The following is a 20,607-nucleotide window of genomic DNA, read 5'->3' as shown; positions in this document are numbered from 1 at the left end:
AGGAACCCATCATGCCATGTCTAATGCAGGGCTTTTGTCAGGCCCTGTCTCTGTCCTTCCCTCCTACCTTTACATTCTACCTGGAAGGCCAGGATGGGAGGCCTGCTACCTCCAAACTGAGGTCCTTCCTGTCTGCTAGTGGACATGCCTCCCTTCCCTTTCAACCTTCATCTCAACATGCAGAGTGTGACATATAGACCAGCACAGCTCTCATGCTACTTTACATAGTCTTCTGAAGGCAGGACCATGACTTCTGTCCCTGGGTACTCCCTAGGATACAAGAAAGGGCCCAGCGGCAGACTGAAAACTATGCAGCAATATGGTCGATGCAGCGTGGCACCCAGGCTCGAGCAGCTCCCAAGCTGCTTCATGATGCTCTTATCTTCCTGCTGGCTGGTCTCCGTCGTCTCACAGAGGTCAGGGGCAATGTTCGTTGTCTGTGAACTATTTAGTAGATGCTTCGCTTTATGTCGGTGTAGCCCATGACAAATCCACAAGAAACCAGAGCTACCAGCAGTGGTAGGATCAGAACACTTTAATAAGATATCAGTGTCAAAATACATTTCCTTATAAAGTTAAGCTCCCCTATAGCAATGTTGTCAGTAGGAGTTTGACAATACAGTAATGTTCATGAACTCGTTACGTTGACAGGTAAGGTTAATATGAAGCTTGGAATATTTTTCAGAGTGTTTTAGTAAAACTGCAAGGGTAAAATGCCCTTAATGCTGAGGCAACACACACAGGAAATCAAACACCAGCGTTTATACGTCAGTAACCCTTCAAGTTCTGCCGCTGTGCGTGGGGCAAAGCGGTGGTGCTAAAGTGTGATTTGGTCAATGCAGCGACCGGGTCGTTTTTCTCCTAGATTGCTTTTGAACTTCAGGTTTTTTTTTGTTGTGTTTTTGGCAATAAGTCTATCCAGATTTACCAAATTCTTGGCCTGCTGTGCTTTGTATTTCTAGAAAAGTCCTCATTGTACCCAGGACAGAAGAGCTTCATGTGATCGGTATTTAAAAACCAAAGGTATTGTCCCTCTTACCCAGTGAGTTACAAAGTGCTCTGAGAACACTTGATTTTCAGTGCTTCCTACCTGTATAAGTCACTTCAGGTGACAGACCTTGGGGAAGGCCTGAGGCGAGGGGCCAACCAGGAAGTCGGCCTGCTGCTGCTCCTCACAGGGCCAGCTGACAGCAGGCTGAGGAAGGGGTGCGGGCCTGGTCAGGACCAGCGGCACCCCTCTCTGCACCCTCTCTCAGGCCAGCTCCATGTGCTCTGGGCTGGTAAGCTGGGAGGACCATGGGCTGGGGCACTACACTATTTCTGAATCCTCCCTTTCTATTGTGATTTCCTGCTGAAACCATCTCATGGTGATTCTGGAAATATCCAAATGTGCCAAGTGAAAGACCTGTAGAGTCCCATAGCTCAGTGCACTTGAAGGGCTAGCAACAAAATCTGAAGAAAAATTAAAGCACTTCCCCTCCCTTAGATTCGCCCCACCCTCACCCCATGACATGCCATCAGACCCTCTTGGCAGCAATAATAATATACATACATACATACATACATAATACATATAGAACACGAGAAGACAGCTCGCAATGCTCCCACACTTCGTGATTCCACGTCTTGGATTGTTTGTCATGCCCATGGCATATCCCCAAAGCAAAAAGGCAATAGCGAGAAAGCTCGAGAAGAGCTGGTACAGGCCCCGGGGGAGAGTGCCATAGAGCTGCAGTGTCAGCGACACCGAGAGAAAGAGAACTGACGCCTTAAAAACCATCTCAAAGTGATTTCGTGAGCAGGATTCCGTTTCTCAGTTTTTAGATATTACAGAGTACCCATATCTATGATAGACACTTAACCCAGATAGACATTTTCTTTAAAAAACAAAAACAAAAACAACAACTCAGTTAGGTTTTTGAATAATAACAAACAAATCCACCAAATGCAGGAGAGAAACCCCAAACAGGGAGGGAAAAGCCACATTGCGCAACCATCACGGACAACCACATATGCTAGAGTTCACCCTTCACATTTCTCTTTTTTCCCAAAAGTTGTGTCAAAATTAGAGCCAAGAGTCGGCTTAAGAAAAGAAAAAAGATGGATAACTTACCATAGGGTGATTAGTTTTAAGAAAGGAAGGAGGAGGGCTTTGAGAGGAACAGGCGGTGAAAATCTAGCTTGGATAGCAAAATTAGTTTGTTTCTCTTTGGCAACAACAGCAACAAGTTAGACAAAGCCAAAGCTTTCCTGACAAGAGAACAAACCTATACACAAAACTCGTTAGTATGGATAGTGTGTGTGAGAGAGAGCCAGACAGAGGGACCCAGGAATAATATAAATTAGAAGTAATCAAAGTTGGGGAAAGAAAAATCTTACAAAATTTAAGAACATGTTCATTGACAGAATAAAACGCAGCAGGTAAAACAACAGTGTATCTTAAAAATACAGCTACTAAAGTGAGCATCTTTAGAAAAAGGCCACTACTTGGTGACGTGAGCAAGTTCGCCAGGTAGGTATATCTTGTAAAAAGTGTGTTGGTGTTAGAAATACCTAGTTGCAAAAGTCGACGTAGAGAGTGAAGCTGGCAGGGCGGCGTGAGCGGGGGTGTCCGCCCACGGTGGGGTGGGGGTCGGGGGGCCCTGGCTCAGGTGGCCTGGTCCAGGGCTCTGAGGAGGTCCCCTCCTTGCAGGAGCGTGGAGCTTCCTGGGACAGGAACGTTCACCTCACAGTCATATCTGGTCAATTCGGGCAGCAGGTAGGGCTCAAAGGAAGGCCCAAGCAGCCGACTTGCCATACCTGAAAGAATGGTTGGTACCGTGGTTTTAAAGCTCTCAAACATTCCGAAAAGGGGCTCTTCCATAAGAGGGCCTCTGGTGTGTTTCCCCCAAAGCCAGGCACCCCTTTGGGATGGTATCATGATTTGTAAGATGGGAAGAGCCTCAGGCAGCCCAGGGTGGAAGGCAGGTGGCTAACCCTCCGGAGAACGAAGTCTGGTGGGCCGACCCCTCCCAGAGCTCCCCAGGCCACCCCGCGGCAGTGCGATCTCCGGGCATGTCCTCAGTTCCTGCCCCAAGGCACGGTGATGCCCCTGCTACGGGAATGAGGCAGTAGGCGACAGGGCAACGTGAAGCACTGAGCAAAAGACGCGGGCTTGGGGACCCTTAGGTCCAAGGAGCCCCGAATGTCCCTCCTACAACCCTGGGGGCAGATGGCCTCCAGCCCCTGCCGCACTCCCTCTGGGGAAGGTGGCTCCGCGGGGCGGCGCTCTCATCCAAGTACCGAGCTGGGCTCTGCTGCCCCAGGCCGTCTAGCCCCTGACGCTCCTGCATCCCGTGCGTCAGACCCTGGGCAGGGTGGTTCCAGTTCCCAAACGTGCTCACCTGACACCTTGTGAGCCGATGGCAGGCTGTAGTCCTGGTACTGGGGGGCGTAACACTGCGGGGGGAACCCACTCTTGGTGTTCTCCCCCGGGCTCATGACAGATGGCGGTGGTGGCAGGTGTCTCAGGGGCTGTCCTAGGCCTCTCATGGGATTTTGGGTGAACTCGTCTGAAAGACCAATGCCAGCAGGTGAGGGCAGTGCCAGGCCAAGGCGGGGGAGTGCTGTGAAGCCCCCAGCGGCCCCCTTCCTTCACAAAGGGTGCTCAGAGCTACAGCCAGCTCCTGGGGGATCAGTGCCCAGAGCTTCCTGACTCTCGTATGAGCCTATTGGAAAGTGGGGAGGTGGGTGAGTGCAAGGTGGGGCACAGGACACCATCCTGTTCTGCCAAGGTGCAGAGAGGCAGGTGCTGAGACCGTGGAGGAATCCGGATGGGCCTCTGCAAACGCTGTCCCCCCAGCACCCCAGGGAGGCCTGGGGGCCCACTGCTTACCATTGGGGATGTTTGCACTCAGCAGTTTGTCGGGAATCAAAGGGCAGTTCACGTTGCCCCTGAGGCTCTTCATCCTTTTCCATACCTGATGTGAAGTGCTGCTGCCTGGTGGATCCCCCTGGAGGTAGAGGGGAGAAGGCCAGAGAACCAGGTCCTCAACCTGAGTCGGGGGTAGGGTGGGCCTCTCTGAACAGCCACACTCACCCCTCTCTGCCGTCCCTGGAAGGCCCTCTGAGCCCTCACAGCTGTCATGAGAGTTTCCATCCAGCCCTGTCTCCATACCCAGCTCCCCACCCCATGGGCTGCAGCGGGGAACCCAGACAACACCAGGCAGGTGGCTCACCCCGCTTAGGTCTTGGAAGGCTTGTTCCTCATACTCTCGCTGTCTCTTCAGCTTCAGCTTGTTGGATAGGGCTACCATGGCCGGGCTCATCACATCTGGGCCTTGGGGCCCAAAGGCCTTTGCGGACCTGTAAGCCCAAGAGAGTGAGCGGTGAAACAGTGGGAAGGGGAAGCTCCACACCCCCTTGGCCTTCATCTGCTCTCAGCGCCTTCAGAGGGCCCTTCCAGGGCTAATGCTTGACTATGCTGGCTCTCGGAGCCAAAGGGCAGGTTCCCAGAGGAGGGGCAGTGGGCTTGAGATGCTGATGGCTCCAGTCACCTGTACCTCCCTCCACATCTGCCTGCCCAGCTGTATCCAGACAGCCTTGAGGCCTGACCTCATTTGTGGCTGCACATTGGGTGACATTGGTCTTTAAGACCTCAGTCTCTGCCCTGCCTCTCCCCTGCACAGCCTGGACTGCTCCCCGGTAAGGACCAGTTCTGGGCAAACACCCCAGGGAAGCATGACCGGTGGTCCTGGGATCAAGAAGTCCTGGACCAACCACTGCAACCCGGCCCAGTGAGCGCCCCGCTGATTGACATGGGTGGTGCTGAGGAGGCCGCTGTGGATCAGCCATAAAGGCTGGGGAGAAGCAAGGACATCTTGTATGCTTTTCTCAACCAGGATTCCAGCAGAGAAGTGAGGAACAGTCATTCAAATACTTTTTGGCATTCTGTGACTCAGATGAGGAGTCCTGGCCTGAAGGGGGAGACAGTGGTGTCCAAGGCCCCTTCTCTCCCTTCTCTCCGCCTCGGCCCTGACAGAAATGCGTCCTGCTCCAGGCCTCACGTACCTCAGGGTGATTCCCCCAAGGCCTCCACCCTTAGAACACAGAGAAGGCTGTGGCAGGAGAGGAGGCAGGGAGCCTTTCTGGGGCCCCAGAGACCGCCCTCCCACCCACTGTAGGAGCCTCTGCTGATGCAGCCAAGGGTCTCTGCCACTCACCTTTTCTTGAACATGGAGAGATGGGGTGAGGTGATGGGGGGCCCCAAGGGCGATGGCCCCAAGGACTCCGTGTGCTGATCTGCAACAGGCCACTTCGTGGGCCCGAAGTGTAATGGCGGGTCAGGGGGCCACTGTGTACTGGATCTGCCTCCCATGGAGGAGAGAGGGGTGCTGGCTTGGCCACAGCACGGTGGCAGGGACACCTTATTCCCGCCATCAAAGAAGATGGAGGACATGGGCTGGTGCTCAGGCTCTATCTTCTTGCTTCCCAGCTGCTGCTGATACTTATCTAGGAGGAAGGGGCTGTGGGAGGCCATCGGCGCCAGTGGCTGGAAGATGTTTGTCATGGTACTGAAGCAGTGCTGGGGGGTGGACTGTGGCTTCTCCGGCAGGAGCCTCTCCTCTGGGCAGATGGGACTGAGCTGGAAGTCTTCACCGTCCATGGGGATGTAGGGTGCCAAGGTCTCCAAGTCCAGCTCACTGAAGTCCGTCTGAGGACAGAGTGGAGGCAAAGGGGTGGTGAGGATGGCATGACCCCAAGAATGCTAGCCCAGCCCCTGTCCATCCTTGCCTGTGTGTCCTCCCTCTCGCACCCCCTCAGCAGCGTCCCTTCCTTGCTCTAGCACTGCCCTTGGCTCCCCATGGTCCACCAAAAGAAAACTCAGACTCGTCTACCCGGTGTGCAGGGCTCCTGGCATGCGATGTTAGCCTTTCCATGGGTTCATGCCCTCTTCAGTCTGTGTCCTGAACCTCCATGCTCCACGCAGCTGTCCCTGCACGTTCCACACTGGTGGCACCACTTCACCCAACCTGAAACGCCCTCCTGTCTCCCGTCTGCCTGTCCAGACCCCTCCTTCTCCCCTGCGGCCCGTGGTGCACACGCCAGGAGCCAGGGACAGCTCTGTCCTCATCTCCCTCATCTATCCTGCCACAGGCCTGAGCACAGGACGAGCACCCAGGGTCTGTCCATGGCCTGCTTGTAGAGTAACAGCTGCCCTGCTGGCAGAGAGACTTTCACTCGGCAAGTACTTAGGTAACATGCTTAAGTACTGGGCACAGTACTGATGGGTCCTATAGGACCCTGATGTACACAACAGGACGTACCCAAAAGCCCATGCAGAAAATGATACCCTCGCTGTTGGGGGGTGGGGTGTGCAGCTTAGTGATGATGACTCCCTGTATGGCACAGCGCAGGAGCAGAAGCAGATGGCATCAAGTACTGAGCAACCCCTCGGGAGTTCAGAGGACAGAGCAGGAAGGGCTCAAGCAGGGAAGTTTTGCCGAATTGCGAGAGCTTGCGCCAGGCAGGCCAAAGAGACCAGCTGCGTAGCAGGGGGACTTGTTAGAACAACTGGGCCTGAGACGAAGGGGGCTGAACACTTGTCCTTGGGGCACTGTGAAACACGCACCCATCTCATCCCTGTTCTTATCATTTTTAAGAACCCCCACCTCTGTGCATTCCTGAAAAGTTGTGTGTAAATGAAAATCTCTGCTAGATGCCATTTTAAAATGCATTAAAAGTTATTTCAGAATCCTAAGATGAAGGTGTGTGTGAGGAGAGTTACTGTTCCTTATTGTTTATGAACACCTCACAAATCTGGACATGCTCTTTAAACACAGGGCTTCTTTAAGAAAGGTTCTGTGGCTTTCTCGGTGCACAAAAACTCAGCCTCGATAAAGAGCTCCCAAGGTGGATTTGGTGAGCAAAGCAGAGGGCAAAGGTAGGAGAAGGGGACTACTGCGGGCCCCACTTCCCCTTTATGACCAGGGCCTTGGCCACACGCCCCCACTGGTCTCTGCGACCGAGGACAAAGGGACGGGGCTGCCAGAATGGCTGTGAGCCTTCGTCTCCCCTCCTGCCAGTGGGCAGGTGTAGCCCATCTACCTGAGTGCTGCCCTGGTCCTTTGCCTCTGTGTCCATGGTGAAGAGCTTCTCGATCACCTCAATCTTCAGATCATCATTTAGAGATGTGTAGTAGTCTCCGGGGCTGCTGGGCTGGGGGCCAGGAAGGAGAGACACCAAGTCAAGAGTAGGGTGCTGGTCTCCCCAGAAGTCCCAGGTGAAAGAAGTATGTGTCTAGACTCACAGACTCAGCTCCATTCCATGGAACAAGTATGTGTAGAGGGACCCCTGCTGACAAGTAGGGCTGTGGCCGGCGGGGCTCTGGAGACCATACAGCTATCTGCCTGGAGCAGGACGGTGACTGTCCCGCACTGGGACCGAGCTACGGGCTCAAAGCTGTGTGCAACTCGGCCCCCATCTCCAAGGAACTTAGGGCGTAGATGGGGGTGCAGACAGTAACGGCAAAGGCTGGGGCAGCAGGCAGGTAAGCATCCGTCCCCACCACTCTACGGGGTTCTGGGCTCACTGGAGGGGCATGCGGGCATATTCCTGTTTGGGCTGTCTACTCGGCCATCCTGCAGCAGTTAAAAGGAACAGCCCACCCTTTCCATGTCCTCACCCCAAGGCAGGGTGCTCACCGTGGAGCAGCTGCTGCTGCTGCTGGTGGCACTTGGGGTGGCGCTCCCGGAGGCCGCCGCTTGGGGCACAGTGAAGGCGGGCAGGCTCCCGTCCTCGCTCTGGGTGCTGTGGCTCCTCAGCTCTCTGGGCCACGGCTGGCTTGGGGGCAGGAGGGCGCTGTTGTAGGATGAGGACTCCTCGAAGCTCTGGCTCCCTGCAGAGACAAGGGCCTGGCTGGTTAACACCCACGGCCACTGGACTGGCCACTGGGCTTACCCCTGGGCAGAGAGCCCAGAGGGTGCTCAGAAGGCCCTAGGAGGGTCTGAAAGCAGGCCTGGGGCTAGGTCCTCAGCCTCCGAGGTTGGGCCGCAGCAACGAGCCCCTACCAGGGACTGTGAGGCAATGAACTATCTCCCTTTGAAGGGAGCACCCTCCTGGAGGATTTCATTGTCAGGGACTACAGGTACTGGGACCTACTTCCTCGACAGGTAGTCAGCAATGTCCACGAGGAGGGGGTTGTAAGAGGAAAACAGGGCAATTTGCCTCAGTACTGCCACAAAACTGGGAAGCCACAAAACTCCTCGTCCTGGGGCCGCTGCCCTTTATAGTTTCTGAAGTTGCAATCCCCAGCTGGCCTCTGCAGAGCACTTCCAGAGGGCACAAGCCACTCTGGGATGAGCACAGGGAGGTGCTGCTGGCCCTGGGCCAGGCTGGTGAGGGTGAGGGGGCTCACAACCTGGGAACAGGAACACATGGAAGGTGCTTCCAGCATGGGCGGGGAATGGGCTGAAACTCTGCCTGGGGCCACAGGACACAAATCTCCACTGGACAGAACAACATTTCTTTCTTTTTTTTTTTTTTTTTTAGAGCACATGCACAGGGTTAGGGGGGAAGGGCAGAGGGAGAGGGGAGAGAGAATCTTCCAGCAGATTCCATGCTCAGTGGGGAGCCTGACACAGGGTTCAGTCTCACAACCCTGAGATCATGACCTGAGCTGAAATCGAGTGTCAGATACTTTACCCACTGAGCCACCCAACAGCCCTATGGACAGGCCAGCATTTTAAAGAAATAGTGCATATGAGGGCATCATCCTGGGCCAGAATCTTTCCTCCAGCCATATTTCTGGAACTATTTCTATTATTTCAGCCTGCCCCTCTCCCTAAACGAGCAATCTGTCCTTCAAAGCCCAGGGGATGGGGATTGGCCCTCACTGTGAAAACAGGCCAGCGGCCTCCCTCATCTCAGGCCCTCACTGCCCGTGTTGGAGAACCAGTGACTCCTCAGAAGAGAGGCCCCCGGGCAGCCCTGGTGGCTCAGCGGTTTAGTGCCACCTTCAGCCCAGGGCATGATCCTGGGGTCCCTGGATCGAGTCCCACATCGGGCTCCCTGCATGGAACCTGCTTCTCCCTCTGCCTGTGTCTCTGCCTCTCTCTGTGTGTGTGTGTGTCTCTCATGAGTAAATAAATAAAAATCTTTAAAATAAAAAAAATAAAAATAAATAAAGAAGAGAGTCCCCCACAACCCCACCCCCTGCTCAGGACCTTGCAAAGTCAGCAGTAGGACCATCTTACTCCGCACCATGTGTCGCTCTTGTGCTCAGCACAGTCTGGCCACCAGACCATGGAAGGGGCAGGGGTTAAGGAAGAACTGAAGCCAGGGAGGCCTGTTCCAGTAAGAACTTCCTCCCCACCCCCACCTGCACCCCACGAGAGGGTTCAGCAGGCCCCTGTTCAGCTAAGAAGCACCCACCGAAATCCAGAGAAATGATGGCATCTCCTGCAGTGGGGGCCAGCTGGGCCAGCTCCTCGGGCTCCTCCTTCAGCTTGGTGAACAGGTAGTCACTCTTGTCGGACACCGCCACCTCGCCACTGCTGTCGAAGAGGCTGGTCATGGCCATCAGGTGGGGCTTGAACAGTGATTCCGTCTGGTCCATGGAGAACACCACGTCGTTCTTCTCAATCTCACTGGTGGGACGAGAGGTGCTTCAGACCACCCACGTTTTCTAGCAAAATCCTTTTACGCCCCCCCCCCCCCCCCCGACACATGGACAACCGGACAGCTAACCCTTTCAGCCAAAAAAACATGGGTCCAGACGCCTGCTAGCATTTGTAAGGAACCACACGGCAAACTTTGGGGTCATGGAGGCAGCAACCTGGGGAGCGCCCTCTGGATATGGATGCGTCTTGGACGCTGTCTTATTACTGTGTGGGGGCTGCACTGTACACACGGGTGTGATGGTTTCTGTTTTTGTTTAACACTAGCAGTGACCAGCTCCAACTTTCTCCCCAGGCACCATGGAGCTGTTACATCTCTCCTGGAAAGCTGGAGCACTATCACTTTCCTTATTCCTCATTTTATTAAATGACAATTATGCTGTCTGCCTCCCCGTGTGGGTCAGAGCCATGACACAGATGACAGATGGGGGAAGACGCAGGGGTGGGGGTGGGGGTGGGGAGAAACCATTGGGGAGGGGAAACCCCAGACATCCGAGAGTTCCTGAGACACCTGTGAAAATCCTCCGGGTCCTAAGCACTGCACAGAGCTCGCAAAGGTAGTGCCAGGGTTTCCAGTAGGTCTGCCTTCCCCGGGGCCTGCTGCCCTCTGTCTGGGGAGCTCAGGCATCCTGCACACCCAGCCCTGTGGCCCCGACAGGCTTACCTCAGGACGTAGTTCACGCACATGATGCACTGGGGCTGCAGGTTGCGAGGGTTGTAGATAACCGTCCCCTGGGTCTCCAGCCACACGTAGCCCCCGTGCTTTGCAAGCATCCGGTACTGGCCGCTCACCACCTGACCTTTGGTGCACACTAGGGGAGAAGAAACGGAGCCCAAGGTCAGGGAGGTTTGCGGAGCAAGACCTCACAGGGACGGTGGTCTGGGGGGAAATGGGATGGGCACCAGGACAGCAGGGACCTCCTTGTGACCTCTTTCCTCTTCCAATTATTCTAAATGCTCAGTTAACACTTCTTTTACTGTATGCAAGCACTGAGAAGGTGTCCCCCACTCCCCAGTCCAGAACGCTTCATCTGCTCCCATTAAAAAAATGAATCAATACGTCTCTTAATTAAAGTCGACTAATGTTAGAATTTCTGGTAGTTTTTTTGAACTGTGCATCTACTTTCATTCCTTGGGACTGCATTCTTCAGGATCCTAGCTCCGACCTCCTCAAGTCACAGAACTGGAACAGGCATGGTGAAAGCCTTAGGAAATGTCGCTAGCATGGGGACTTTGGGAAAAGAGCAATCCCTCTTAGTTTCAGTTTCCTCTGCTGCAAAATGAAGTGCTGATAAAAATAATAGTAAGGATGGTAACGATCATTTTTAGCTACCCGCCATACCACATGCTGAGGACCAAACCTGCCTGCCTGGCTGATCAGGTGCAGAAATGCTGACTGAATGTCCCGGGCAAATGCTGTATAGGAAAAGCTACCTCTTCCCCAGAGTCTGTAGAGAACGTGGTGAGGGGCCCCACGGGAGAATATCCACATTCTCATTAAACACGGAGAATTGCACCCCGTTCTCCTGGTAGGCTTAGGGGCCACCTCCCCATTCACCACCCTGGTGAGGCTGAGGAGGGCAGCTTGGTTCCTACTAATTTACACTGATGTTTCTCTGGGCACATTTTGCCCTCTTCAAAAATCGAACACACACCTACCTCCAAGGTGCAGAAGTACTAACTCATGTGTGTATGACACTTTGTAGTGTTCAAAACTGTCTCAAGATGAGCTCATTGCTGCAAAGCAACTAGAACTGCCTGGCACATAAGCCGTCCGTAAGGATCAGTGTTCTCATCGGCTCACCTAACATGCAATGACCCCGTGAGGTGTATCTCGTGATTCCTGTTTTATATCTGAAGAAACTGAGGCCGAGAACTCCCAGGTAGTTTGCCGAAAGGGCCCCTCAGTGGCAACAGTAGACAGGATCACAGTCCACATGAAAGACTCCCAATCAAAGCTTTCGGGGTTTGGTTTTCATTTTTAAAATCAACTTCAGGGAGGTTTTAATCCACCTGTGATAGACAGGCACCTACCTGAAGCATACAGGGCAACGAGTTTTGACAAACAACTATCACCACCATCAGAGGTAAACAGCTTTCCCGTCAGCCCGCCACCACCAAACTCCTGAGGCCTCTGCCACTCATCCCCATCGCCACCCCGGCTCCCAAGGCCACCCCTGATCTGTCTTGTGTCACTATGTGCTGCTCTTCTCTCCATCTGCATATAAGTGGCATCGTACAAGAGTATGTACTCTTTTGTGTCTGGCTTCTTTTCACCCAGCATGTTTTCCAGATTCCTCGTGTTGCAGGGATTCATGGTTTGTTCCTTTTTACTGATGAGCTGTATTCCATTGTATGGAGGTACCATAATGGGTTTATCCATTCACCTGTAGATGGATGTGTAAGTTGTTTTCAGTCTTTTTGTTTGTTTGTTTAGGAGGAATAAATCTGCTATAAACACTTGTGTATACACATCTTTGTATGGACTGTGGGTGCAGCTGGGGGGAACGGCGGCCAGATCACAGGCTAAGTACATGCTTTCTTTTAGGCAGCTGCCACATTCTTTTCCAAAGTGACCTGTATCACCCTGGTCTAGTTGTTTGTTTGTTTTTAACACAACCCTGGGCCCCCAAGAGGAGAGAGATCGTCGTCTTTTGACATGAAAGGAACTAAGGCTAGGGTGACTGTGGCCTGCTTAACAGGCCAGTAGCGACGCAGTATGAGCTGGACCACCACACTGCCAGCCCAGCACACTCTGTGTCCCCCGAGCCGCCATCCACTGGGAAGCCTCCATTTGCAGTTGGTCCTGCTGCAGAGAAACGATTCTTGCACAATTTCAAGTGCCTGGAGTTAACTTATTTAGACGGATCTTAATGCAGACAAAGTTCAGGGCTCTTAACTCTTTTTGATGAAGCAGCACAGTGAGCAAAGGTCTTAACTGCATTTCTCGTGATTGCAGGCGAGGGCCTGCTCTGGCAGTAGAATGTAATTATGCCTGCTTTCTAACCATCTGCTCATTAATGCCAGCCTTGGTGAGGGGCCTGCTCCTTGGTAGATAGGCCATTTATGGCCTTTAATCTTGTTTTCCTAAGAGCACATAATGTCCTCACACAACAAAGAGAAACTGCCCCCCCAACTCTCCCCAACCCCTACCCTCTCCCCCCTGACACCCCCCCCCCCGCCAGAGTAACAATGTATAAATTACTAATCCATTTGGAAATGATGGCTTTCAATTATCTCAATCTGGTTTGAGGACAGAGCTTCCCCAGTAATTTCGACAGTAAACGTTCACAGGCTAAAACACACATTCACGTGGAAACTTGGGATGCTGGCGTATAAACCTGGACTGGCCTCTAAGTTGGACCTTCAATTATTCCACAGCATTAGTGTGAGTCTGTGGTACAACTCTATTTGCACAAACCCAATGGCACACACACATACACACAGAGAGATGGAGAGACAGAAATAGATGCTTCTGTTTTAGCTGGCATTAACCCAATTTTCAACCCACACAGACTTCCCTCTACTGGATTTGGGTTTGCTGGTACGAGGCCGCTGAGCTCAGAGCAGCTTTACTTGGCTCCATCAGGAGAAGAAGGGAGCCTATGATTTCTGTTTGGGTTGTGAATTCCCTTTAAGTGTTCCTAATGCTTAAATATACGGATTCAATAAAAAGCACCATATTTCCCCTTGGAGTCAGCGGGAAACTGGTAAGACAAATTTTTATCCCAGCTCAAAATGTTTTAAGGATCAAAGATTTTTAAGGAGGAGGAGAAAATCCTTTACCATGCCTAGTTGAGAAGTCATCATTTTTCTTCCTTTTGATAGCAGTGTCCTCGGCTCTTTTTACCCCAGAAGACAAAGTACAATACTGTCCTCCAGGAATTCCCAGAAACTTTTATTATTGCCCCGTGCTTTGACTTCACCCCTGGCTGAAGAAGAAAGCTGGACCTTTCTCCAATTTTACGTGTAAGGAGGAAAGGCCCAGGAAGCCAGGCCCTGGGGAATCCATGAGTCAACTGGGTCAGGGCCCAGGTCTTGCAGTCGCAGTGTCAGGATGACTTTGGGAGCAAGGACCACCATGTAACAGAAAAGCATGGGGAATCCCAGCATGCAGGCTGGAACCACATCCTACAATTTCAAAGTTGGGGTAGGCTAGGGTTGGGTCACATCCACAGGCACATGAAGGTAACTTTACCTCCATCCCCCATTCTCTGGGTCCCTGAGTGAGGCTGGATCTAGGCTGGTTGGGTTTTTTTTTTCCTGCCAGCCAGTATAGTGAGAAACTTCTCTGAGATATCATAAGGGGCTTTGTTGTTTTGTCAGCTCAAACCCCAAAGCCACAAGGAAAAAGCAGAGAGACCAATTAGAAAGAGAAGATCTCAGTCCATCAGAGGATATGAGCTGTGCTCACACACAGTTTATGGGTTGCTAACCTGTTAGCTGCTCTGAACTCAGCTGTCCTGAGGATAGACAATGGATTTAGAAACAACAGACACACAGCAGCATCGCCATTTTCTCTACCACCACTCCAAACCACAGCGAATCTTGGGGTCCCAAGACCAACCAGGCCACTGTGAATCCTGTTAAGACTTACCCATTTTTAATCCTCCTACGATCCTCTCGACACCTCTGTCTGCACTACTGTCAGTACTTATTTTGAAGCATTCTTTCCCAAATACATGTATTACTCTTGGGTTTATTGCTGACTTAGTGCCTGCATTTTATCAAACAGTGCTAGACACTGAGGCTAAAGATATGAGCCACTTTGTTCCCACAGAGCCCACAACCCTCCTCTTCCTTCCGAAATGAGATCCCTTCAGTTGATGAGCAATCCTATAAATTCCTATGTCCCCCAGCTGGCCAAGTATAGGGTTATAAGCCCAAAGTCCTTGCACGTTGACGGGCTGCATGGATTCAAGGAGACTGTCTTGGATCACCTGCAAAGGGGAAGGCTACTTTGGGAATACGGGCCAAGTGAAGGCACTAGAGTTGCCCTGTGCCATCTAGTAGCCACTACCCAAGTGTGGGTGTTTAAATTTAAGCAAAATTAAATTTCTAAAAATTCAGACCTTTGGGTATACTAGACACTTCATGTGGGCTATACAGATGTAGAACATCTCCATTGCAGAAAGCTCTACTGGACAGCCCTGTTCTAGTATCCTTTCATAACTCAGGCTTTCTTTCAAGTTACAAAGCACAGTGTCCATATGCCACCACTAGTTTGCCTGGACAGCCTCAGACTGAGTTCTCTGATTCAGCAAGCGAGCTCTTGGAGAACCACGGCCTACCTCAACACGTGTTACAGTGCTGCCCTACTACCTTTGCCTGTTTAGCCCCATCCTCCCCCATTCTTCAAGGCCCAACTCAATGGCTCCACCCTTTCCTTTCCTGAACTCTCCCAGGCCACCTCTTCTCTGAACGGATATACTTGCTTCTACAGCATACAACCCAGTTGACTTCATGTCCTCTTGTGTTGTTCTCTACAGGGTTGTCTGTCTCACAGGGCTGTGCAAATTGCTGACTGCACAAGGGTGCTGGGTAGAAGTGAAATGTGGGGACCGAGATTCAGCCCACCTTTGACTCTAAGCTTTGTGCCGTGGTGTGGGGGTATCCCCCTGGGGGATGGGCCCTTTTCCTGATTTGTGTGAAGTTGTCACCTGGGCTGGTGGCAGCCTCAGTTCTCTAATCATTCTGAGGGCACAGGTCTTGTCTGTCACACATGATGGCGGCTCGATGGAGGGAAGCAGGTCTTCCCTGGTCTCACAGGTCACACCCCACTCAAGGCCATATTCCACAGATATGAGGGAGCCACACAGGGGTGCTCCAGGAACTTACGGTTCTGGTGACTTTTGGTCATGTTCTCTGAGTCCAGAGCGTGGTAGAACTCATAGGCTGAGCGGCCAAGCAGCTCCTCGGGGTGGTAACCAACCAGTTCTGTGATTCTAAATGAAGAAAAAAATATATATGGGGAGAGAGCCTATATGAATGTGGGCAGGGGCTCAAGGAGCTAAATCCAGAAGGTAAATCAAATGCACACATTCAGATGAAAACACTTCAGGCTTCCTGGTCACCCCATTCATCCAAGTTAAAAAACAAAAACAAAAACATGGTGGTCAACCTTCAATTGTGCTTCCGCCCAACCTCTACCCCTCCTGAAGTCATGTTTGGAGAGTCAGGGGATTTCCTAGCCCCCACCTCCAATATACACATACACCTAGTCTCCCAACGACCCTGGAAGGGACTCTCACACCCCTCACCCCCCAGTTTTTGCTGATGAGGGAGATCCAGGGAGAGCAGACAATCTGCTTGGTGTCCACACAACTGTCCAAGGATAGAATAAGAATGATTACCAGATCGAGTTTATTCTACTTCTGGGTGATATAAATGAAAAGTGAAAATAGTGTGGCTTCGGTGGGGAAGAGTGTGGAGTCGGCCTTTGTCTGCATGGTAGGCAGCAAGTTAAAAGGAAGCCGGGCGGGAGAGCCCACCCTGTCTTGTGCATGATCTTCATTCCTCTGAGTGCCTTTCCTCAGGTGCTGCCCGGTGACCACAGGAACTTCTTGGACATTGGGTTTGCCTTCCACGGTACTTTACCTGCTCCTCCCCATTTCAAGGAAAGGAGGGTGGGCGGGAAGTGCTGAGAGGAAAAGATAGGAAATCAAGGTAGTAGAAATGCAGCTCCTCATTACAACTTGATAGGTGGGCAGCTCTGAAATGACAGGGCTCGAGTGGCCTAAATGTCCCTTTCTTCCTCCTGTATGGTGTCTAGGTCTCATGGGAAGTGGGCAGAGAACAGACAAATGTGGAGAACCATGAAGGATCACTTAACACTCTTAGGGCTCCTTGCTCTGTTCCAGAATCATTGAAGAAGCCCCACCCAAGAACCACCAGATTAGCCACTTTCCCACATCACACCTACATATCAATTCTTGTAAGCTTTGCTGTCTCCTGCAGTTTTTCTAATGGGCTCATTGTCTTGTTTACTTGGCCTGCCACAAGTCAGAAGGGATGCTATACTCTTATGATTACAAGCTCTATTTCAGAATGCAGGGCTTCGGGATCCAGCCCTGTCATTTATCCACGTTGGAAATTAACAACACAGAGGGGGAAGTAAAAGCAGAGAGCACAGAGCAGAGAGGCAGGGGCTCCTCGGTTCCTGTCCCTAGTCTCTCCCCTCTCCAAAGTGCCTCTGCATATATCTCCCAGAATTAAAATATGTGTATGTGTATATTGGAGGTGGGGGCTAGGAAATCCCGACTCTCCCAAAATAGGATGGAGATCCTATTTCCATCTTGTGCGCCCCATGTAAGTATCTACCGCTTTCCCTATCACCAACCCCTGTTGACCACTATCATTACCATGATCAAAGGTAAATATACCGGCAGCCCAAGTGGCTCAGCGATTTAGTGCTGCCTTCCGCCCAGGGAGACCTGGGATCGAGTCTCATGTCGGGCTCCCTGGATGGAGCCCGCTTCTCCCTCTGCCTGTGTCTCTGTTTCTCTCTCTCTCTCTCTCTCTCTCTCTCTCTCTCTCTGGGTCTCTCATGAATAAATAAAATCTTAAAAAAAAAAAAAAAAAAGGTAAATATACTCCACCTAACTTCCAGGACCCTCTGGAGTCTGGTCTCCAACTTCCATGCGATGTGAGTTTCACCTAACCTGCAGCATGTGTTACACCCTGTGCCCTGGCAGACTGCTCCGCTCCAAGCCCCCCACACCCAGCACACCCATTCTTGCTGCAGAACGTCGCCACCTTCTTTTCTCCTCTCTTCTCCAAGCCTTGATGACGGCAAGGCCAGCTTATGGCCTGGCCCTCTCCATTGAGCCCTCTCTCATTCCCCCAGCCCCCAGTGATGTCTCCTCATGAAGCCCTAATAGGTGAACCCATGTCAGAGAATTACCGACGTCTTAGGCTGCCAACCCCTGAGCTCAGGGACCACTTTCTTCTTCGGCCTTGCCTATAATGGGTGCTCAGTACGTACTTGAGTAGCTGGCCGGTGGACTGATTCTCTCTTAGGACCCACAGTATAGCCAGAGCCCTGTCTGTCCCAGGACTCCCAAGGGATCTGGGTGATAAAGCTCTACTTTTTCTCCTAGAATGTGATTAACTCTGTCAATGGATGTCGGTGTGTGCGTACACACACACACACAGCTCTCAGCAGGACCCCTCATGATATTCAATCCATCCTTTCTTCATTCTGGAAGGCATGTCTGGTGAAGAGAAAAACTCTCTGCCTAGGTGGGACTTAGGGGTTAAAGCCCTTGTCAAACAAGGGGCAGCCCAATGGGGCTGAGCGGCTTAGGCCTCAGCTGATTCAGCCCGGTGGAGATTTCTCCAGTGAGATTCCAGCAGTTTGCTTGCACCAGCCAGTGGCTCTCAGACCTGGAGGATGTGTCCCCTCACTTGGCCCAGAGCAGAGAGGTCTCTGACCTCATCAGCAACAGACCTGTTCCTTGGCAGCCCGATCCAGGGCTGCTGCCCTACAGCATCTTAGCGACGTGGAGACTGGGGGAGAACAGGAGGCTGATAGAGCAGTGCTGGTCCTTCCTTCCCTACAACCACGCAGCTTTCCAGTCAGGTCTGGTGCCTCTTGGAGCTTACGCCTGGGAATAGGAACTGTACCAGTGGGCCCTGCTGACGGGAGGCTGGCCGTCAACAGGCTTGCCGATTTGCCAGATAAATTGCTTCTGTTCTTGGGCAGGGCTAGAATTTTCTAGAGACCCTCAAAAGTAAGGCTCTTCTGGAAAAGATATAGCACCACTCCCTGAAGAAATGAACTTTTCTTTCAAGATTAGAATCTTTAAAGCGTCCAAAGTAAATGTTTATTATAATCAGCCTCGTAATATGACATCTTTAAAATCTAATTACTGTACCATGCATTCAAAGGCACACAATGGGCATGTTTTGGAAATGGACAAACAAACCGAGACTTCAGAATTGCCAGCTAGCTTCCCAGGAGTGGCCTTCATTTATCTTGTCAACTAAAATAAATATTTAATGTCTCCTTCTTCATTTCTTTAAACAGACTACTATAAAAACTGGGAAATACACATACCCCAAACACAATTGAAGAACATTCGAGTTGTCAAACTTCACAAAGCCAGGAAACCCCAACTTGAAGCTAATGGTCATTCGCCTCCAACTGCAGGCACGCAGACGCCAGTGGGGAGGTTAATGAACCCGGCTTGTTTATAGGGTCAGCTACTGTAATTCGGAGGGCCTTCCCTGCTAATGTCCCCGGGTCCCAGAGAAGCCTGTGGAGCTGGGCTGTGATAACAGTTTCATCTGCTCTCTCCATCAAGGGCAGGGAAACTGTTTTCTTTCTTTTCCTCTTTCTCTCTCTCTCTCTCTCTTTCTTTCTCTCTTTCTTTCTTTCTTTCTTCCTTTCTCTCTCTTTCTCTCTCTTTCTCTCTTTCTCTCTTTCTTTCAGCCCTGACTCACTGGAAAAAAAAAATCAGCCTGGGGTCCACTCAAATTTAAAAAGTCAACTCAGTAGGGCTGTTCTGTTTTTGAGAAGTGGGAAAAGTAAAGAGGCTTCATTTACCAGATTTCAGAATGAGAACGGAGGTCACTCTTTACCAGTAAAGTAGAAGAAAGAGCTCAAAGATGAGCTGGGGAGAGAGATGGAGACACCGACAGGCAGTCACAGGAGGCAGAGAAAGAAGGAAGAAAACAGAAAATATGGAGGAAAAAGGTCATTATATTCTCAAGTGTTTCACCAAGTAAATATGTGGGTCAGACCGCCGGGCTTTGGACTTCAGGATTAAATATGTCTTCATAATGTAAGATGACAGTTACTCATCATCCTGCAACCGTTCTCTACCCTTAAATGCTCAGAGGCTCATTTCAACACGGATTCCCTGCTCCTGAGTGCCAGGAAGAAAATGATTCTCTTGGCTACAGTGTCCAGGCTGTTGCCTCAACAGGCAGAGGGAATCCAGCAAAGGCCGAGCTAATAAGATGGCCCGCTCCTCCTCCCGGTGAGACCGCCAAGCACCCATGCACCCGGGACGCCAGCGCCCTGACTGCAGACACCCCTGCCTGGAGTCAGACGAGGTCTGGCTGTGCTTTTTTACCCGTTCCCTACCCGGGGAAAGGATCTGTTAAGTCAGTTAATCATGTAAACAAGATGGTTAGAGCATATTTTAAACTATTTAAGAGGATAAAAGTTTTAGGAGCTTTGTTTTCCAAAGAATGCATTTGCTAATAAACCATGCTTATATTAAAGTCTGCTTTCTTTCCTTCCACAATTCTGGTGATGGCCTCTCCCGGGCAACAACCCGATTCACTTCATTTTGGTTTCTCTATGTGCTCATAAGCTTTGGTGGCGTTTTCCCCAATAATACCCAGACCCATAATACTCAGATTTCAGTGCTTTCAGCTTATATATATTTTTACACAGATTTCACTTGCCTTAAACAATGGTACCTATGCCCTATATTTTCCTCGAATGTTATATGGTCACATAAAATCTTATACAACCAGCTTTGCCGTTAAGGGACAATTAGTTTTCACCTTGGTGGTATGACATGTTACAGGTGTGGTGACTTTATACCTAGAAAGACCGCCCTACCTCAATCCTGGACTGACCCTGCTCTGAGTGGCACCAAAGGCCTCCCGTGGCCTTTTATTACCTTGAGACCCACATGCAGTAAGAAGTTTGCCTCAAATTGTAGCAAGAGAGGAGCAGATGGTGTAGAAGGAATCATTTTTGAATTACGAGGTCGATTAAACTTTGAAATGAATTGCAAAGAGAATTTGTAGAGCTGCCTCTTCGAGGGAGTATTTGACACAGACTAGACAGGATAACATCTAAGCATTTCTCATATATATGCTAAAACTCTGGGTTGATTTCAGAACACTCTCATCTAGAGGAGACACATACACAGGGAGAGTGCTCAAAGTTTCTTCTAACTCAGGGATTTAGAGGAATTCACTATACCCTCTT

General features: G+C 51.1%; 1 protein-coding gene across 2 annotated transcripts in view; it reads right to left on the bottom strand.

The window, feature by feature from the left end:
- Positions 1 to 520: 520 nt before the first annotated feature.
- Positions 521 to 20,607, bottom strand: part of EPAS1 (endothelial PAS domain protein 1) — an 85,367-nt gene continuing 65,280 nt past the window's right edge. For both annotated transcript variants that reach the window (XM_077915275.1, XM_077915276.1), the window contains 10 exons: positions 15,495 to 15,601; positions 10,321 to 10,468; positions 9,412 to 9,626; positions 7,683 to 7,876; positions 7,087 to 7,197; positions 5,202 to 5,692; positions 4,218 to 4,344; positions 3,875 to 3,992; positions 3,384 to 3,551; positions 521 to 2,799 (listed from right to left, as the gene is read on the bottom strand). In XM_077915275.1, the coding sequence (XP_077771401.1) occupies positions 2,648 to 2,799; positions 3,384 to 3,551; positions 3,875 to 3,992; positions 4,218 to 4,344; positions 5,202 to 5,692; positions 7,087 to 7,197; positions 7,683 to 7,876; positions 9,412 to 9,626; positions 10,321 to 10,468; positions 15,495 to 15,601 (1,831 nt within the window). In that variant the 3' untranslated portion in view covers positions 521 to 2,647. The remainder of the gene's footprint in view (positions 2,800 to 3,383; positions 3,552 to 3,874; positions 3,993 to 4,217; positions 4,345 to 5,201; positions 5,693 to 7,086; positions 7,198 to 7,682; positions 7,877 to 9,411; positions 9,627 to 10,320; positions 10,469 to 15,494; positions 15,602 to 20,607) is intronic.

This window comes from Canis aureus, chromosome 11 (assembly GCF_053574225.1).
Source record: "Canis aureus isolate CA01 chromosome 11, VMU_Caureus_v.1.0, whole genome shotgun sequence".
NCBI classification, from domain to species: Eukaryota; Metazoa; Chordata; class Mammalia; order Carnivora; family Canidae; genus Canis; species Canis aureus.
The sequence above is the reverse complement of the archived record's forward strand: the minus strand, read 5'-3'. Positions and strand labels throughout refer to the sequence as shown.